The 16,978-nt window shown below is 33.9% G+C and overlaps 1 protein-coding gene across 1 annotated transcript; it reads right to left on the bottom strand.

The window, feature by feature from the left end:
• Positions 1–1,199: 1,199 nt before the first annotated feature.
• Positions 1,200–16,744, bottom strand: LOC125071683 (probable ATP-dependent RNA helicase kurz). Its single transcript, XM_047682013.1, has 19 exons — positions 16,536–16,744; positions 16,193–16,375; positions 15,218–15,395; positions 14,483–14,989; positions 13,598–13,813; positions 12,706–12,947; positions 11,902–12,048; positions 11,265–11,411; positions 10,953–11,115; positions 10,499–10,718; positions 10,148–10,376; positions 8,397–8,525; positions 7,737–7,877; positions 7,068–7,223; positions 5,955–6,150; positions 4,823–5,047; positions 3,594–3,735; positions 2,728–2,930; positions 1,200–1,946 (listed from the first exon to the last, which is right to left on the bottom strand). Exons 1-19 carry the CDS (start codon positions 16,608–16,610, stop codon positions 1,870–1,872), a joined length of 3,576 nt encoding a protein of 1,191 aa, XP_047537969.1. The 5' UTR covers positions 16,611–16,744; the 3' UTR covers positions 1,200–1,869.
• Positions 16,745–16,978: the final 234 nt, after the last annotated feature.

Below are 16,978 nucleotides of genomic sequence, written 5' to 3'. Positions count from 1 at the left end.
ACCAAAATTACAGACATAGCTCGAAGAATTGCCGAACTGATTGGCAGTAGGCGGGGTACGTCGTACGTTGAACCGACGGCCGCTGGTGCACAAAAGTTCTCAAGTGGCGACAAATTACCGGAAGATGCAGCGTGGGTAGCCCCCCTACACTGACTGACAATCTTGTAAGTATCGCGAGAGGCCGTTGGTTACAGAAAACTCAAAACTGGCCGCGGTGAGAGGTCCCTAGGAGGCCTTTGTCCAGTACAGAACGTCTTCTGACTGAGAAGATGTTGCTGATAAGGAGTCCTTATATCAGTTAGAAATATGTCAAATTTATTAATGAAAATAAAAATTGTCTATGGGATCCTTTTAAAGTTTTTGATTAGATTACTGAGCAAGCAACCTCTAACCAGATGCCAAATAGTACGTATATGGAGTATTAAAAGATATACAAGATTTATTTTGATAGAAATAAAAAATTGGAACGACGAGAATAGCAAAGGTGTTTAATTTTTTGGGCGTAATTTGTATTTCTCGTTTAGCATTAGCAGCCTGTAAATTTTCCCACTGCTGGGCTAAAGGCCTCCTCTCCCTTTGAGGAGAAGGTTTGGAGCATATTCCACCACGCTGCTCCAATTCGGGTTGGCGGAATACACATGTGGCAGAATTTCGTTGAAATTAGACACATGCTGGTTTCCTCACGATGTTTTCCTTCACCGCCGAGCACGAGATGAATTATAAACACAAATTAAGCACATGAAAATTCAGTGGTGCCTGAGCATTTCTCGTTTATTAGGAAGGAATCAATACAATATCTGATAGCGAACTAGGATATTAAATTACGTCATTATAATGGTTTGTTTATATATAATCTATTTGTAACGAAATGTTGTCTCGTAGCTGTATCAAGTTCTGTTTAAATTACTAAAATATTTTTTCTTTTATAGATTTTTAAATACCAATTTGTTAACCAAAATAGTACGTCAAATTTTACAAAATAAAATATGTGACAATCCATAGGTATCAGAATAATACTAATATAATATGCTACTTAAATTTTTATAAATATAATTTATATGTATAATATGAAATGAGAAAAGTATATCAAACGACTTGTTTTTTTTCTTATTTAATCTTTATTTTCAAACTATTACATATATAAAAGTCAATAATTAAATATAATAGTTTAACAGATATTACGAAAACATTGTATAACTTCTCATAACAGACCGGCATATAAACCTCTTATTATATTTACAGAACATAGTCAAAACTTCTTATTTAGGCCGCATTTACACGTTAACGATTAACAAGGAGAGGCACGTGAATATAAAAAATATTCAAATGGAACGTTCGTTATTGTCCTTGTGTTTCGCCTCGCTAGACATGACGCTCGCACTGGTAATTAGGACACGTGTCAAAGGTGAGATGAACCAGTGCTTACACAATAGTAAACGGTCACGTCTACTCAGCCTAAAGCCATGCGGATATCTCACAAAACAAATCTTCGATTAGCGAGGCGAAACACAGGCAATTAGCATAATTAATTAGATTATAAAAATAAGTCAATTCCACGAAATGGCTCCCAGGGGAGAAATCCCTCGTGCTCTCAATGGTTAATCGTGACCTTCAGAAACCGAATCAATTCTTAGGATCGTTTTACATGCCGGCTTCGTCTCGCTTATTTCTAGCCACGCGCAACGACCAATCAGGTGCCAGTATTTTGTTCCCTCGGAGTACAACTCGGTGGAATGGACTTTATCCTTAATTAATAATAAAAAAAAAACTCCTATCTCATATTAAATGTCTGCCTGTTACAAGATTAACACTAAAACATTATCATTAAGATTATTTACAATATTTACAGAACGATCAACAATTCATGAATCATAACGGAGGCCAGTATAATGTGACTTCATTGTGAGCAGACTCGGGTAACCATTTCAAGTATTCCTCCAATAAATCTGTAAAAAAGATTTAGCACTTAATGGGCACAATTAATACAATAATAAAAAAAAATCAAGTATTAAAATTAAACTAAAGTTATCGTTATTTTATTTCCTATTTGCTAAATCTATTATTATGTATTAAACCATCGATTTACTAGTATTTTTTTTTTGTTATAATTAGCGAGCCGTTAACTGAGATATGCAAAGGTGAATTATAATTCATATTAAAATAAAAATAAAATTTTTGGTATTAAGACATTTTGTTTATCAAATAGCTTTCTATTTTAAACAAATAAATAAATACGATGGATAAATATATCTTAAATTATATGTATAAGACACTCATTAACACCTAGCTAACATACTATAAAGCCTGTTTTTATCTTTAATTATTATAGAAAAAGCAGCCTATTTTTGACATTATATATTATACTTCATTTACTAAATTAAAAAGAAAAATCTATTCAAATATTTACGCCTACAATTTTTTATTTAAAGAATTGTCAAACTGACAGATGGGCCACCTGGTGGTATGGGGTCACCATTGCCTACAGACTGATATTGTCAGAAATAAATAAGTTTTTCTTATTTCTTACAACTTCAATGCGATACCAACCTTGGGAGCTAAGATGTTATGTCCCCTGTGCCTTTAGTTACACTGAATCCTTCAAACCGGAACAAAACAATACTAAGCATAAGAATATCTGATGAGTGAGTGGTACCTACCTAACAGACTTATACAGAGCTCTCAAGTAAAACTTTCTACGACCTATAACAAACGGTTTAGCAAACTTACAATTAGGCTGTTCTTTCCAAGCTGACTCCAATTGGTCTCTCGTACCGGCTCTTCTTGCAATTAAAGCCTTCAGTATTACTTCCGTCCTAGACTGCAGCTTCGCCCAGCTCTTAACCATCGTTGACGGCGGAGATAAAAGAGATCCAGCGTATTTCTTCAGTTTCGGGAATACTTTCCCTTCTATGAGATATCTTGCAAACCATCTGCAAGTAGTGATGTGAATTTTTTCTGATCGATATTATCAACGGTAGATAATAGAGTTAAACGTATGCGAGCAACCATAGACAAAATATTCCCTCACGAGTCACTCACACATTAAAAACGACACGAACGAAAAGCGTTCAGATGCAGGACACAGGAGAATACTACCAAATCTGGGCTGCTAGCACAGTAAGTTTGTTGGCAGCAAGGAATCGAACCTGAGTTCTCATTGTATCAATATAGACTAATCACTAAATAAATAGTATATAATACATCATCAATAACATTGAAAAACCAATATTTGTGTTTAGATATTTTGGTTTCGGAAAATCTGTACAAAAACTATACGTAAATGTGTAAGTCTCTTGGAATCAAGCAAGTCGTCTGATGTCCAAAGTTCAAAATAAGAACATAAGAACAATCTAAAATATTTTTTTATCAATTTTGACTGGCACAGATTAAAATAAAATAAAACAAAAACACATTTAAAAAGTTAATTAATTAAATGATAGTTGTTACAATAGTCCGGAGTAAATACTTATAAGTTTGAAGTAGTTCAATTGCTAAGTTTATATAAGTTTCCGACCATGTTCTGTTGTCTCTGTCTCTAAAATATATCAAAAAAAAATATACGTGATACCGTATAATGTTGATTATTTACAAACCTGTATCGTTCTATTTTATCCGGATAATCGATTTCAACAACGGGCAGCTCCCAGCAGCTCAGTCCGAATGTCCCTTTGAAGTGACATTTGACACGGCCTGATGCTCCGTCGTACCTCGGCTCGGGCGTCGACAGAGGATCCCCTGTTCATATCAATATTTTCACGTAATAAGATAAGTTACATCCTATGAATGTCACAAAACTGGGCAGACGTTTAAGGAATATAATACTACCTACTAGGGATTGGGTGGATACACATGTGGCAGAATTTCATCCGACACGTGCAGGTTTCCTCACAATTAATTCATGGTTTGAACCCGCAATTCGATTATAATTAACGAACTAGTTAATGGCACTTCTCAGTTTGTTACATTGAATAAAATAACGGAGTTAGTTATTAAGATGTATTTTGTTTACAAAATATAAATATATATATTTATGGCATTGGTTGGCGGACGAGCATATGGGCCACCTGATGGAAGTGGTTCCCACCGCCCATAGACAAAGGCGCTGTAGAAAAAAGATAATAACCATTCCTTACATTACCTATGCGACATACCCTTGTGCCTATGATTACAATGGCTCACTCACCCTTCTAACCGGAACATAACAATACAGAGTATTGTTATTTGGCGGTAGAATATCTGATGAGGGCTTTGTGCAAGCCCGTCTGGGTAGGTAACCCAGACGGGCTTGCACAAAGCCCTACCACCAAGTAAAATATTAATTTTAAAAGTTAATATTATATATTGTGTAAAAAATATATAGCGAATAATACTTTAAAATACATATGTTATTATTAATATACAGTATTTTTATATATTATATATTACCATATATTATTAATATATTATTTTATAATATATTAATAATATATAACTGAAAAATAAAATAAAAAAACGGTACAATTTATAAAAATAAAATGTAAAAAAAGGCACGGGCAACTGTGAGCCCGTGGATGTTGTATATATATATATATATATGTTCTTATTATAATACATAACATATTCAGTCGGTATATGGAATATCTCACAATATAATGCCTGGAGGATGTTACCGCTGATCAACAAATAGAAAAATAAGTTTAATAATCTTTATATCAGTTTTATTTTCTCAATAATCAAATTCCTATTTCTAAACTATTCTCACAATATGACCCCTTCTAATTAAATAAATGATAAACAATTATCGTTTAATATTCAATTAATGTGTATTTAACATCAGACTCACCTAAATTACACATTTGCGGAACGTATATAGGTAGCCATTCGGGTTCGATGGCGGCCACGTTCCTCATGACCATTTTCCTTCTGTCCGTACCTCCCGTTTCGTACAACTCCTGGTATACGACCCACTCGGGTATGCTCTTCCGAAGTATTGACTCGGAATGTAGGAACACCGGTTCCTCTAAATTACTGCAGTGGTAGGCGTATTTGAATTTTCGTTTATCTTCGCCTGGAGAAATAAATAATTGTAATAAAACTTAAGCGTCAATAGCGCAATGGTTTACGGATCGGTCCTGACTCATATGGCTATTGTCGTCCCCACTTCTCGCTTTAAGCCAAATTGGAGAGATAAATAGGAATATTACTAATTTCTTCATAAAAAAATCTTTAAATTATTTATATATACGTGCCTCACGTGGGGGGTAACCAAAAAACGGGCGAATGAAATAACAAACAAACCATTATAATGTATACATTACAAAATAAGTTTATTTTTGTATTGTTAATGCTCACTGTACAACAGTGTTGTTTACAGTGACCAACATCCATACAATATTTGCGCAATTAAATATTATTAAACATTTGAAACATCCTTAACGCCTCTCTGAAGGTATAAAACCACCTAGCTAAAACGACAATTTAAAATAACAACAATCACACAATGTAACAATTTCATACTTAAATGCAACAATAAATATTATTAATGCAACATATTCAACGCTATTGCAATTCTAAATAAAAACACGCAGACTCAGCTTATCTTCTCTTAATTGAGGATATTATTAATAACTGTACAAGTAATTGTAACGTCACGGCGCTCAAGTATCAAGTTATATCAAATTCATTAATACAGTTAAGATATTTAAAAAAAACACACACAAAATTATTTGCAATATAAACTATTATTGTAAATGCTAAAATAACTCTTTCTGACTGTCTGTCTGTTACACTTTTATGGCTAAACCACTGAACCGAATATGATGATTTTTCTTAATGCAAGCTCGAACACTAAGGAATGACATTGGCTATTTTATCCTACCGATACGAACGAAGTACAACTAAAACCTACGAAAGACATTACCCCCCCCCCACTCGTCTCGAAGGTGAAAACTATTAAAACATTCTTATTTCATTACCATCTTTCACTTCGTCGAGGCCTATCTTCCTTCCAACTTGGTCGCCCAGCCCGCTCAATAACAGTTGCCTCAACAGCTTTGCTTGTTTGTCGTCCGGCGGTTTCATCTCCGGGTCTATGGTCACGTTCGCTCCTGACACGCTTAGATTTATTTCTGACGTCAACTGCTTACGGAGCTTGCGAATTTCTTTAATAGCCTAAATTTAAAAAAATATATATGCACGTGAACTTATGGTACAATCATTAGGAGCTACCGATTTCACGGTAGTATTAATTTTGTCGATATTCACACGGAAAGCATAAATTATGTGGTTCATGTATAGGATTAATAGAGAAAAGACAAATTACTGCCTTGGCTGCAGATAAGCAGTAGTATAAATTATATATATATATATTATATAAATTATATATATATATATATATATATATATATATATATATATATATATATATATATATATATATATATATATATATATATATATATTATATATTGAATGTAGTATATATATGTTTAATATGTATATATATAATTTCGTATAAGTATGTTTTCTCTCATATATGTACACCTGAAACGTTTAATTACTGTTTACTATGTCCTACGTAACATGGTTGGCTGGCAGAGATCGCTGCTTAGCGATAAGGCCGCCAATTGTACATATAGATCAAGTTTTGCAATTACTGTATAATTTATTTATTCTTTGGTGTACAATAAAGAATACTTACTTACTTACTTACTTACTTACTTACTTACTTACTTACTTACTTAAGCACCTCGGTTTAAAGCACGGGTCAGGCCAATTAAAACTTTTCTGAAGAGAAATACTTAGAAGAATCAGCGGTTTGGTTAAAACGTTAAAGCATTCGCGTCCTACACCTGAACTCAGTTCGGTCGGATTATGAGCGATGGAATCGAGAATTCACTTGTGTTTAATTTATTAAGCGCTAACTTACTCGAAAATGACTGTGGCCTGAATCACTCAAAAGGAAGTCGTCATAATTTAACCACAAAACCAACTCTCAAAGCATATAATAAAAAATTAACAGCTCATGAATCGAATAATAAAAACAAATTATGGTAATTCTAGTAATACATTTAAAGTTATTTCCTTACCTTTACCCTTAAGCCATATTTCGCACAGAACAGTTCTTCTTCTCCTTTAACATGGGCATATTCAGCTGCTCCAACCGCTCGGAGCAACACGCCCGGGTCACCGAGCAACAATGTATTGCCAGTGGCCGGCCAGCTATCTGCTTTGCCAGTCATAACCTAAAATATATTGATTTTAATTAAACACAGTAGAAACCTAAAACCAGAGAATTATCGACATTAAGTCCTTACTTGGTGATAGGGCTTTGTGCAAGCCCGTCTGGGTAGGTACCGCCCACTCATCAGATATTCTACCGCCAAATAACAGTACATTGTATTGTTATGTTCCGGTTGGAAGGGTGAGTGAGCCAGTGTAATCACAGGCACAAGGGACATAACATCTTAGTTCCCGAGGTTGGTGGCGCATAGGTGATGTAAGGAATGGTTAATATTTCTTACAGCGCCTTTGTCTATGGACGGTGGTGACCACTTACCATCAGGTGGCCCATATGCTCGTCCGCCAACTAATGCCATATATATATACAAATATGGATTAAGATTTTTAACTAAAAGATAAAGTACAGTACAAGGCAAGAGACGTGACATCCTAGTTCACAAGGTTGGTGACGCTTTAGGTCCTACTAAATGCTTTAAAAAAGATTACTACTAAATAATAATGTTCATATTACATACCTCCTGCACGGTGAGCGCTGATACAAGGGCGACGGCGTAAGGTAACAAGTTGAACTGATGGCTGAGAGCCAACATCTTCCCGTATCTAGGGAGCAGTGGAAATGCTGACACGGCTTTACCCAGGGGCGTCACTTTAAGTATCTAAGATTAATTAATTTTAATTAATAAGTTTTGTATAAACCACGAAAGTTAAACTAACGTTTATAGACAGTCCAATTAAAATGTATTCGACATTGGTAACTGTGTTGGAAACAGCGGCGAAATTGAAAAGTGCCCAAAACAAAAAACCAAGTTTCACAAGGGACATAACATCTTAGCTACCGAGGTTGGTGGCGCATTGGCGATGTAAAGAATGGTCAATATATCTTGCAGCGCTAATGTATGTCACCTATTGGTGACCTACATTGGGCAAATGGCCTATCTGATGGTATTCTCCCCTCCGCTTACATATACAATAAAAAAAACGCTAAGTAAATTAGTAAACTTTTATCGAAACAATGCAAATAGTTGGAATTCGTCCTTTAAATTGAAAGCAATTATTGATTGATCGACCAAAATGTTTTATCGTGTGTTTGTACGTGTACGTGTTCTACTTTTGCTTGCGCGCGGATATCAATTAATGTATTTTTATTCGTCAAACTATTATATATATGTTTATACCTCTTCAGCGTTTTTCTTCTTAAATTTCTTCGTTTCATACTTCTCCAATATTCCCAGAACTTCAAGTCGCTTTTCTGCCAGACGTAATTGAATTTTATCAGGAGCAGTCGGATACGGGAAATTCACCACCTAAGAATATTATCGACTTATAATGAATTTTATGTAATACTTACATACAGGTATAATTACTTTATCTCTATGAAGTAGTCGAAAACACAGACGCATTTATAACGTTTAACATTTAAGCTGCACGAGAAGGAAAGAAAAAATTGTAACAACAAGGCGCTAATTCTACTCAAATCAAATCAAAATATTCTTTCTTTAAGTATTTAAGTAAGTTCATAAAAGTACTTTTGAATCATATTACAGTGTTGAATTAAATTTAAGGCTACCACCGGTTCGAAAAATAGGTTCTGCCAAACTCAGTAGTTTCCACCATTTAAATTACAGATTATGTCAATACAAAAACTAGGCTTTAGAAGTTTACCTTTCCTCCTCGTGTCTATACAATAATTGTCACCGTTACTTTCAATAACATCTATAATATTGTAAATATACATATTATGGACCGGACAGCTCTTTTTTGTAGGATGAAAACATTTTTAATATCTGTAGCATTACCCGAAAGTAAAATGTCATGAGACATATTATGAAAATTAAATAAGTATACTATGATACTAGACTAATCGAGCAGTATCAACATCAGTTAGTTGTCTAACTTTTGTGACCGTGTATGCTGAGGAACTATTTAAAGGACTATAAAAAAGATTCAACTAAAGCTATTGAGTCTAAATTGATTCATAAAAATACTATAGTATCGGTTACATTTAGATCACTATTGTTTAAAGTTACCTTTAAATTTAGCTTCCTTAGATTAGATTAGTTAAGGCAAACAGTACGTATTTTGTGTTTTTGGCATTTAGAACTAAATTATTTTTTGTAAACCAAATTTGTATCAGTTTTGTATCATCAGCAAACAATATAATATTACAAATATCTTTAACAAAAGAAGGAAGATCACTCATATATACTAAAAATAAAAAAGGACCCAAAATTTATCCTTGTGGAACACCCATTCTTAATACAGATCCAAATGACTTAATTGCATTAATAGACACCCATTGAATTCTTAATTGAAGTATTAAGAAATGAGATCAAGAGCTTAACAGCTTAACACCGTATTGTTGTAGATGCTACAAAATCGTTTCGTGTTCACCCAATCAAATGCTTTGGATAAATACGTCAATAGCATTCTGTGATTGTCTACTAACAAATTATCACTCTGTCGCAATCGAATCGAAACGTTATCATTGCCGTTAAGTTGTTATCCAATTCTACTAATATAACAATCCAGTTGCGGTTCGGTCGTAGTTCGATCGGAATATAATAGGGTTATGATAACAAATTTAAATAAGTAGAATTGGCCATCAGTTTTATTTTTTTGAGGACTAGTCGAAATGAGATCGGATTAAAATCTATAACGTATCATAACCGTTATATGTTCATAGTACCCCCTGGTTTCCGTCTCGACAAAGTCAATTCATCCTCGGACAAGATGTTTTTATATAAAATTCCTCAAATACTTTTAGCTTTGCTAAATAATAAATTTCAATCACACGTTAAGAAAACATATGATTAATTAAGTGTTTTACTCGATATAGAAAAAATGTTTATATGATAAAAATCATGAAGTTTGTAATAAAATTACTGAATTTAATAATCTATGTCGAAAAAAATAGTCCCGCGCTCACCTTGTCGATGCCCATGCACTTCATCATGAGCACGAGGTCGTCCGCGGGGCGCCGGCACAGCTCGGGCTCGAAGTGCGCCGGGCAGTCGTGCTGGAACACGGCGCTGCTGTACAGGCGGTAGGCGTGCCCCGCGCCCGTGCGCCCCGCGCGCCCCGCGCGCTGCTCGGCGCCCGCGCGCGACGCCCACACCACGCGCCACGCGCTCGCGCCCGTCGCGTGCGAGTACACGCTGCACAGTGGTACATTGCGTTACACTTGGCGTTGGTGTGGCACTGCCGGTGGCCACCAATGCCTGTGTCGGGGCGGCATTATATAAAAAAAACTGCGGCGCTAGCGGCGCAGAGAACTCACCGCATCTTCTTCTTCCCGGTGTCGACGACGTACTTGATGGCGGGTATGGTGAGCGAGGTCTCGGCCACGTCCGTGCTGACGACGCAGAGGCGCGCCCCGGGGGGCGGAGGCACGAACACGCGCGCCTGGCGCTCCGAGCTCAGCATGGAGTACAGCGGCAGCGCCCACAGCGGCTGCCGACACGACTTTATCACCGGAGCCAGGCTGTCCTCTTCGACATCTAAAAAATATTATATTCTATGCCGAATTATTTGGTAATATTTTATTTAATGCTAAACGAGTACGTACGCGAATAAAAGTATTCGGTATTTATAAGCAAAAACGAAGAAATAAAACACTTAGTATACTTTATTTAAGAAGGCAATTACGACACTTATGAATCGATATTTACTGACTTCAAAGACGGGTTTTACGTGGAGTCGATTCAAATATAAGTTTAAGAATATGTATAAACCTGAGTCGCTCAGATGACCATCGCTATCGTCATCGCTAACCAAGTCCGCTTGGCCATCGTCTTCGGGCATATCGTAGTCGTCCAAATTGATTTTCGGTAATTGTTTCAATTTTTGCTTGGTCTTCTTACGTGCTTTTCGCATTCTTTTCATTTCTTTCTCGACCTACAAATATATACATAAACATTATTCATTTTCTGTAATCCGTTCCGCTTGCCTATACTATAAAAATGATATTTAATTTAAAAAAAAAATGTAACCCATTAAAATTTATTTTATGTTTTTGGTTTTAGATATTAAAATGATTATATTACCTCGTCATCATCAGACTCAATATCCTCAGGTTCAGAGTCAAGCGCTGGGTCCACATCATTAACCGTCTTCTTTGTTATCAGTTTCGAATAGTCAACGTCTTTTCGATAAGGAAATGATGCCTTCAACTTACGTACCAAGTAATTTACCTGTAAATAATAAAATTATCTAACATATTATTATGTTTTTTTCATGTGTAAACATCAGTACATGGTCTCAGCTAGCGGCTTTGAACGTTAAACGACGGCAGCGTAAGTCTAAAGTTTACACAACAAATCTCGTGAGTATGTTGGCAGTCATACTTTTTTTTCAATTTCAGTCTGAATTATCACCGGTATAACATAGTGTTAATAGTACGGTCAGCAACAAAACATTATATTTCCAGAAGACATGTTTTGAAGGATCTAAGAGAGGGGTAGAAAGTTTCAAAGGAACCAATAGAGGTAGACTACCATTAATCTCAAAAGAAAATCAAAATTTGTTGATAATAATGTAGATGATGAATCAAAAATAATCCATGAATGTTTTTATAAACAGGAAGGAGGAGAAATAGATGACACTATGATTTACATTTTGAGGTTGGTTTGGAGCTTATTCATGTGGATTCCAAAAAATAATTAGTTTAAAAACCTTACTGACCTCTTGTTGTCCAGTAACAAATATAAGTATTCCTCCTTCAGGTAGTCTTGTGTGTATTTTGACAGCTTTTTTGTATGCTTCCTTTAAATAATCGCTGTATGTATTCTTATTAAAATGTATCGTCACTGGAAATTGTCTAGCTTCTACCTGTAAGAATATTAATAAATAATAATTAGATATCAAACTAATCTGTAATAATATATATGTTTAATAATATATAAATATGATGCATTGACACTTTGATGAGTCCTATACTATAGTCTATTCCAATTAAAGAAGGAATGAAGACAAACAAACCTTAGATATACGCATTTCATTTTGGTCTCTCTGATTTAACATCGAAATAATAAAATATTTCATGACGATCGGTTGAGTGGGTAAGGCGTGAAATCGTAACATACCAACAAACTCACAGTTAGAATGTGAAAGCGTTACATAACGTAACATAAAACAAATAAACTTAACTTGGTGGTAGGTATTTGTTCAAGCCCGTCTGGGTAGGAACCACCCACATCAGTTACTCTGCCGTCCAACAACCAAACTCAGTATTGTTGTGTTCTGGTTTAAAGGGTGAATGAGCCAGTGTAACTACAAGCACAAGGTACATAACATCTTAGTTCCAAGGTTCATGACGCATTTGCGAGGATTGGTTAATATTTCTGACAGCGCAATGTCTATGGGCCATGACCAATTAACATCAGGGGGGCCAACTATTTCATAATAGTCAGATTTGTAATATTATTTGGATAACAATATTTATCATTACTGAATCCTATAATATTAGTAACATTAATATTTCCTTACCTTTATAGTTGGAGGTGGTGTTTTAAACAACCTTGTATTCTCTGTGAAGTCTTCAACCCTGAGCGTCGCCGACATTATAATTAATCTTAACGTAATCCCTCTTTTAACTCTAAGCGGTACGATTCTTGATAATAATCCAAGTAATATATCCGTGTATACGCTACGTTCGTGAGCTTCATCAATGATTACTACTGAATATTTGCTTAAAAGAAAGTCGGATTGTATTTCCTTGAGGAGAACACCTGAAATTTAGAATTAGCATATATATACTAATAATATAAATGTGAAAGTGTCTATCTGTATGTCGCTCTTTCACGGCCAAACACGAATTTGACGAAATTTGGCATGAAGCAAACTTGAACTCCGAGGAAGGAGATTAGGATTAGGCTACTTCTTTTGGCTAACACATGACAACCGACCACTAAAACGCAAGCGAAGCCGCGGGCGACAACTAGTATAAGATGGATTTCTATAAATTAATGGAAAAAAATAACTCTATTCTAATCTGCGTTCTGAACTGGTGGTAGCTGTACATTTAATTCAACGACAGCATTAACTGTCAAAAGTGCTTTTATAAGCCTACTTGAATGTATATTATTATTTTTATATTTATTTCCATAATTATTTAGTTTAGTTATTATATTAATTATTCCATATCTATATTAGGTATTGGTTTAAATTAAAACACTTCTTATTCCTATTTAATTTGTTCATAAGAGGCATATTTAAATTAATTTAAGCAAATAATAAACCTGCATTTATTACAATTTAGAGAATTTTTAAACTTTTAATACCAAATCACACTAATAAACAAAGTTGCAGACTATTTTTTTTCAGACGTTATGTTTCATATTTTGAGCTTTTTTTAAACTAGAATATAAGATCTTCTTACCATCTGTCATAAACTTTATTTTTGTGTCCTTAGTGACATTGCCCTCGAAACGCATTAAATAAGACACCTCCTTGCTCGTCAAGGCCAGCTCGTGTGCAACTCTCTTGGACATCGCTACCGCCGCCACTCTCCGCGGTTCCGTCACAGCTATCATCTTATTCGCCGCATAGCCAGCCTCATAGAGGAATTGTGGTATTTGAGTGGTTTTACCACTTCCTAGAAAATGTAAAATAATTTTAATACGAATTATTATAAGTTTCCTCAATATTTCCAGGTCTTGGGCGTAACATACGACATCCGAAAGAAATAGATCAAGCTCAGGACTAATGGCTTTACGTGCTTTCAGTGTCACAGGAGGGTAAACACTGCCCAGTTCCAGAGAGTTTTTGGACCGAAAAACTTAATATTTTTTATCGATCCAATTCAAGGTTTAAACCCGAAACCTCAGGGTCTGCGAATTAATAAGTTAGACACACTTAACAGGTTGTAAAAATAATATGCTACGTACTAAATTTGAGCCAGTAATCAATCAGGTATATATACAGTTGGTGCCTAATATACATTACATAGAACTTTCCATCCAAAAAAAAACATATGACTTTTTTGATTAATTTGTTTTGAACTAGAATTCTAAAGCTACTACCAATGATGGGGTTAGAATAAAATTTACTAATGAGTCTAATGTTGTCGCTTAATTAAGAGTAACTACTGAGTTTCTTGCCGGTTCTTCTAGATAGAATCTACTTTCCGAAACTGGTGGTAGATTTACTTTTAATACAACACTGTAACTTGACGATTCATATATAAAAGTGCTTTTATGAGCCTACTTAAATTAAAAATATTTTGCTTAACTAGTAAAAGTTATAAGATAAGTTAAATGTTTACCAGTCTCTCCAGCAACGATAAGAATTTCATTTTCATTAACCAACTCCATTATTCTCTGTTCTTCGCCCAGAATCGGTAACTTTAGCCTTGCTATTTGCACTTTCGGATCTCTTTTTATATCCACGTGTACTGTCGGCACATCAAGGGTAGGCTTTATAGACTTTAGTGGTTCATTAATTGATATACTATTCATTTTGTCTGAATGCTTAGAATTACTTCCTTCATTATTATCTGGTTTTATGATATCATCTGTATTTTGAATTGGTTCCTCAGTGATTTCAGTAATCTCTATATCTTTCGTAAGTTCTTTCTTAACTTCTTTACTTGAAGGATCGGCAGAATCAATTTTTATTTCATCTTTGACCTCAGGTGATTCAATGTCACTTGAATCAGATGCAGATTCTTCATCAGTTGAATCTTCAAGACCAATAACATTAGGATCATATTTTTTCTTCTTATTGCCATCCATGTTGTCCATTCTTAGCAGCCTTAATCTCTTTTTTGCACCTAAAATGGAATTTCGTATAATTTAATTCATAAACAATTAAAATAATGTCACATAAGTTTCTAATCTAAAAACCTAAAATCTTGATCATTCAATTTACTTATATGTAGGTACATAAATCAATGGCCAAAAAGAATAATCTCACTTTAAGTAAAATCCATCAAGCAATAAAGACTGATCAATAAGACAAGTGTCAAAAAAAAAACATTAAATAATATTTTGATATATACCAGCTATACTGCTAAATTTTTTTTGTTCACTGGGTACAGTGGCTTTGTGTGCAGCTTCTGAATTATATTCATTCAGCTTACGTAACCCAAGTGTTTGGAAAGTTGAAATTGTCGTCAAATGTGCTACTTCGTCTGGAGTTGCTTGCACTTGTGATAAGGATTCTAGTAGAGCTGCCCTCTAAAAACATAGATGTGTAGTTGTTAAAATTATCATGTTCAACATATTAATTGCTGCAAATCTTCAACAAATTAATTTAAAACATTTTGTGACTTATTTCTTACTACTCAGACTGAAAACATAAAATAATACTAAAACTCACTTTCTTTAAAATAAGTCATTATAAAGGTAAAATTTTACTCATATTATGATAAAAAAGAATTTTTTATAAACAAGATATATGGTTTATTTTTTATATTGTAATGTGGACTACATTATGACAATTATGTTAAAATTATTACAGTATAAAATTATGACAAAATACATTATCAACTGCAATGCTGCTGCATTGTGCAGAAATATTCCGACTCACAAAAACACCAGTGTCATTAAGGTTTTATAGAGAAAACTGTTGTACAATGTTATGCATATTATTATGAAAACATTCTTTAACATTTGTACATTTTTTTTTTTTAAATTCTTAATGACTGGACAGGTACAATTAATATTAAACTGAACCATAAATATGCAGACTTAAAGTATTATTGTCATACATAGATATTTTCTTTTTTTTTCTAACCTTCTTCATACAAAAGCAGATTTCATAACTTTTGTTATAAGTATACTATCAATACCTGTTTTATAGAATTAGTGATATACAAATTTATCCCCCAAATGCGTCAACTTAAGCATTATGCTAGTACTATTAATAGTCAATCTACCATTACAATTCCGTAGTTGACAAAAGTCAAGAATAAATGTGAGACTACAAAATGCTCACTTAATTTTAGAGTTATCAAAATATTTTAACTACTTACATTTTCTTTCTTTTTTTTCTTATCAACAATTTTTTCTAATTGCTTTCTTCGGGCTTTAGACAGAAATTGGACTTTTTCCTTTTTATCAGTTATGACTTTTGTTTTTCTTTTTGTTGAAGGCAAAGCCAATAAATTACTTGTATCCGTGGAGCCATATTCGTCCGCAGCAAACTCAAGTTTAATCTAAAAAAATAGTAATAGGTATTTATAATTTTGAGTAACCTAAATAAGACTAAAGCAACAATTAATATTAAAAAGTAATTTAAAAAATTAAAAATATACATGTGCAATTATACTGTTTGAAAATAAACTTCTAAATTAAATATTAATAAACGAATTTTACCTCATTTGTTTGTGAATTATCGATATTTGTTTTAACCACTTGACGCGCTTTAGCGTTGTAACGATTCTTGCCCATTTTATTTAATTATTTTACATTTGTTAGATATAAATCATTTAATAGTTTTGATAGATTTAGATATCGTAATTTTTAGCTTCAATATATTTTGGAATATTGCAAAATAAATGAACTTAAGTATAACAGCAGTCAACTATCAAGTCAATGTGCTTCTGTTATGACTTTTTACTTCATCGTCATTATTCAATTCTTTGTTCTGCTCTGGATACGAGTTATTATAGTTTTTTTTTTTTTTTAACAAAGTACATTTCTTAGTTGACTGCATTATAAACATTTAAAAAAGCGTGGAAAATTTAAATAGATTTTTTTAAAATTAATTTGACCGATGGGTCATCGATCGTCAACTTATTAATTGCTAGAATAATTAG

The sequence above is a fragment of the Vanessa atalanta genome, chromosome 20 (genome assembly GCF_905147765.1).
Source record: "Vanessa atalanta chromosome 20, ilVanAtal1.2, whole genome shotgun sequence".
Taxonomy (NCBI): Eukaryota; Metazoa; Arthropoda; class Insecta; order Lepidoptera; family Nymphalidae; genus Vanessa; species Vanessa atalanta.
Note: the sequence above shows the minus strand (reverse complement) of the source record. Positions and strands in the feature narration are given on the sequence as shown.

Excerpts from the sequence above, each read along its gene's own strand:
- LOC125071683 (XM_047682013.1), bottom strand. The coding sequence starts at position 16,610 with ATGGGCAAGAATCGTTACAACGCTAAAGCGCGTCAAGTGGTTAAAACA. Across the intron at positions 14,990-15,217 it reads AAAATTTAGCAGTATAGCTG|GTGCAAAAAAGAGATTAAGG; the intron begins GTATATATCAAA and ends ATTCCATTTTAG. Across the intron at positions 12,049-12,705 it reads CACCACCTCCAACTATAAAG|GTAGAAGCTAGACAATTTCC; the intron begins GTAAGGAAATAT and ends ATATTCTTACAG.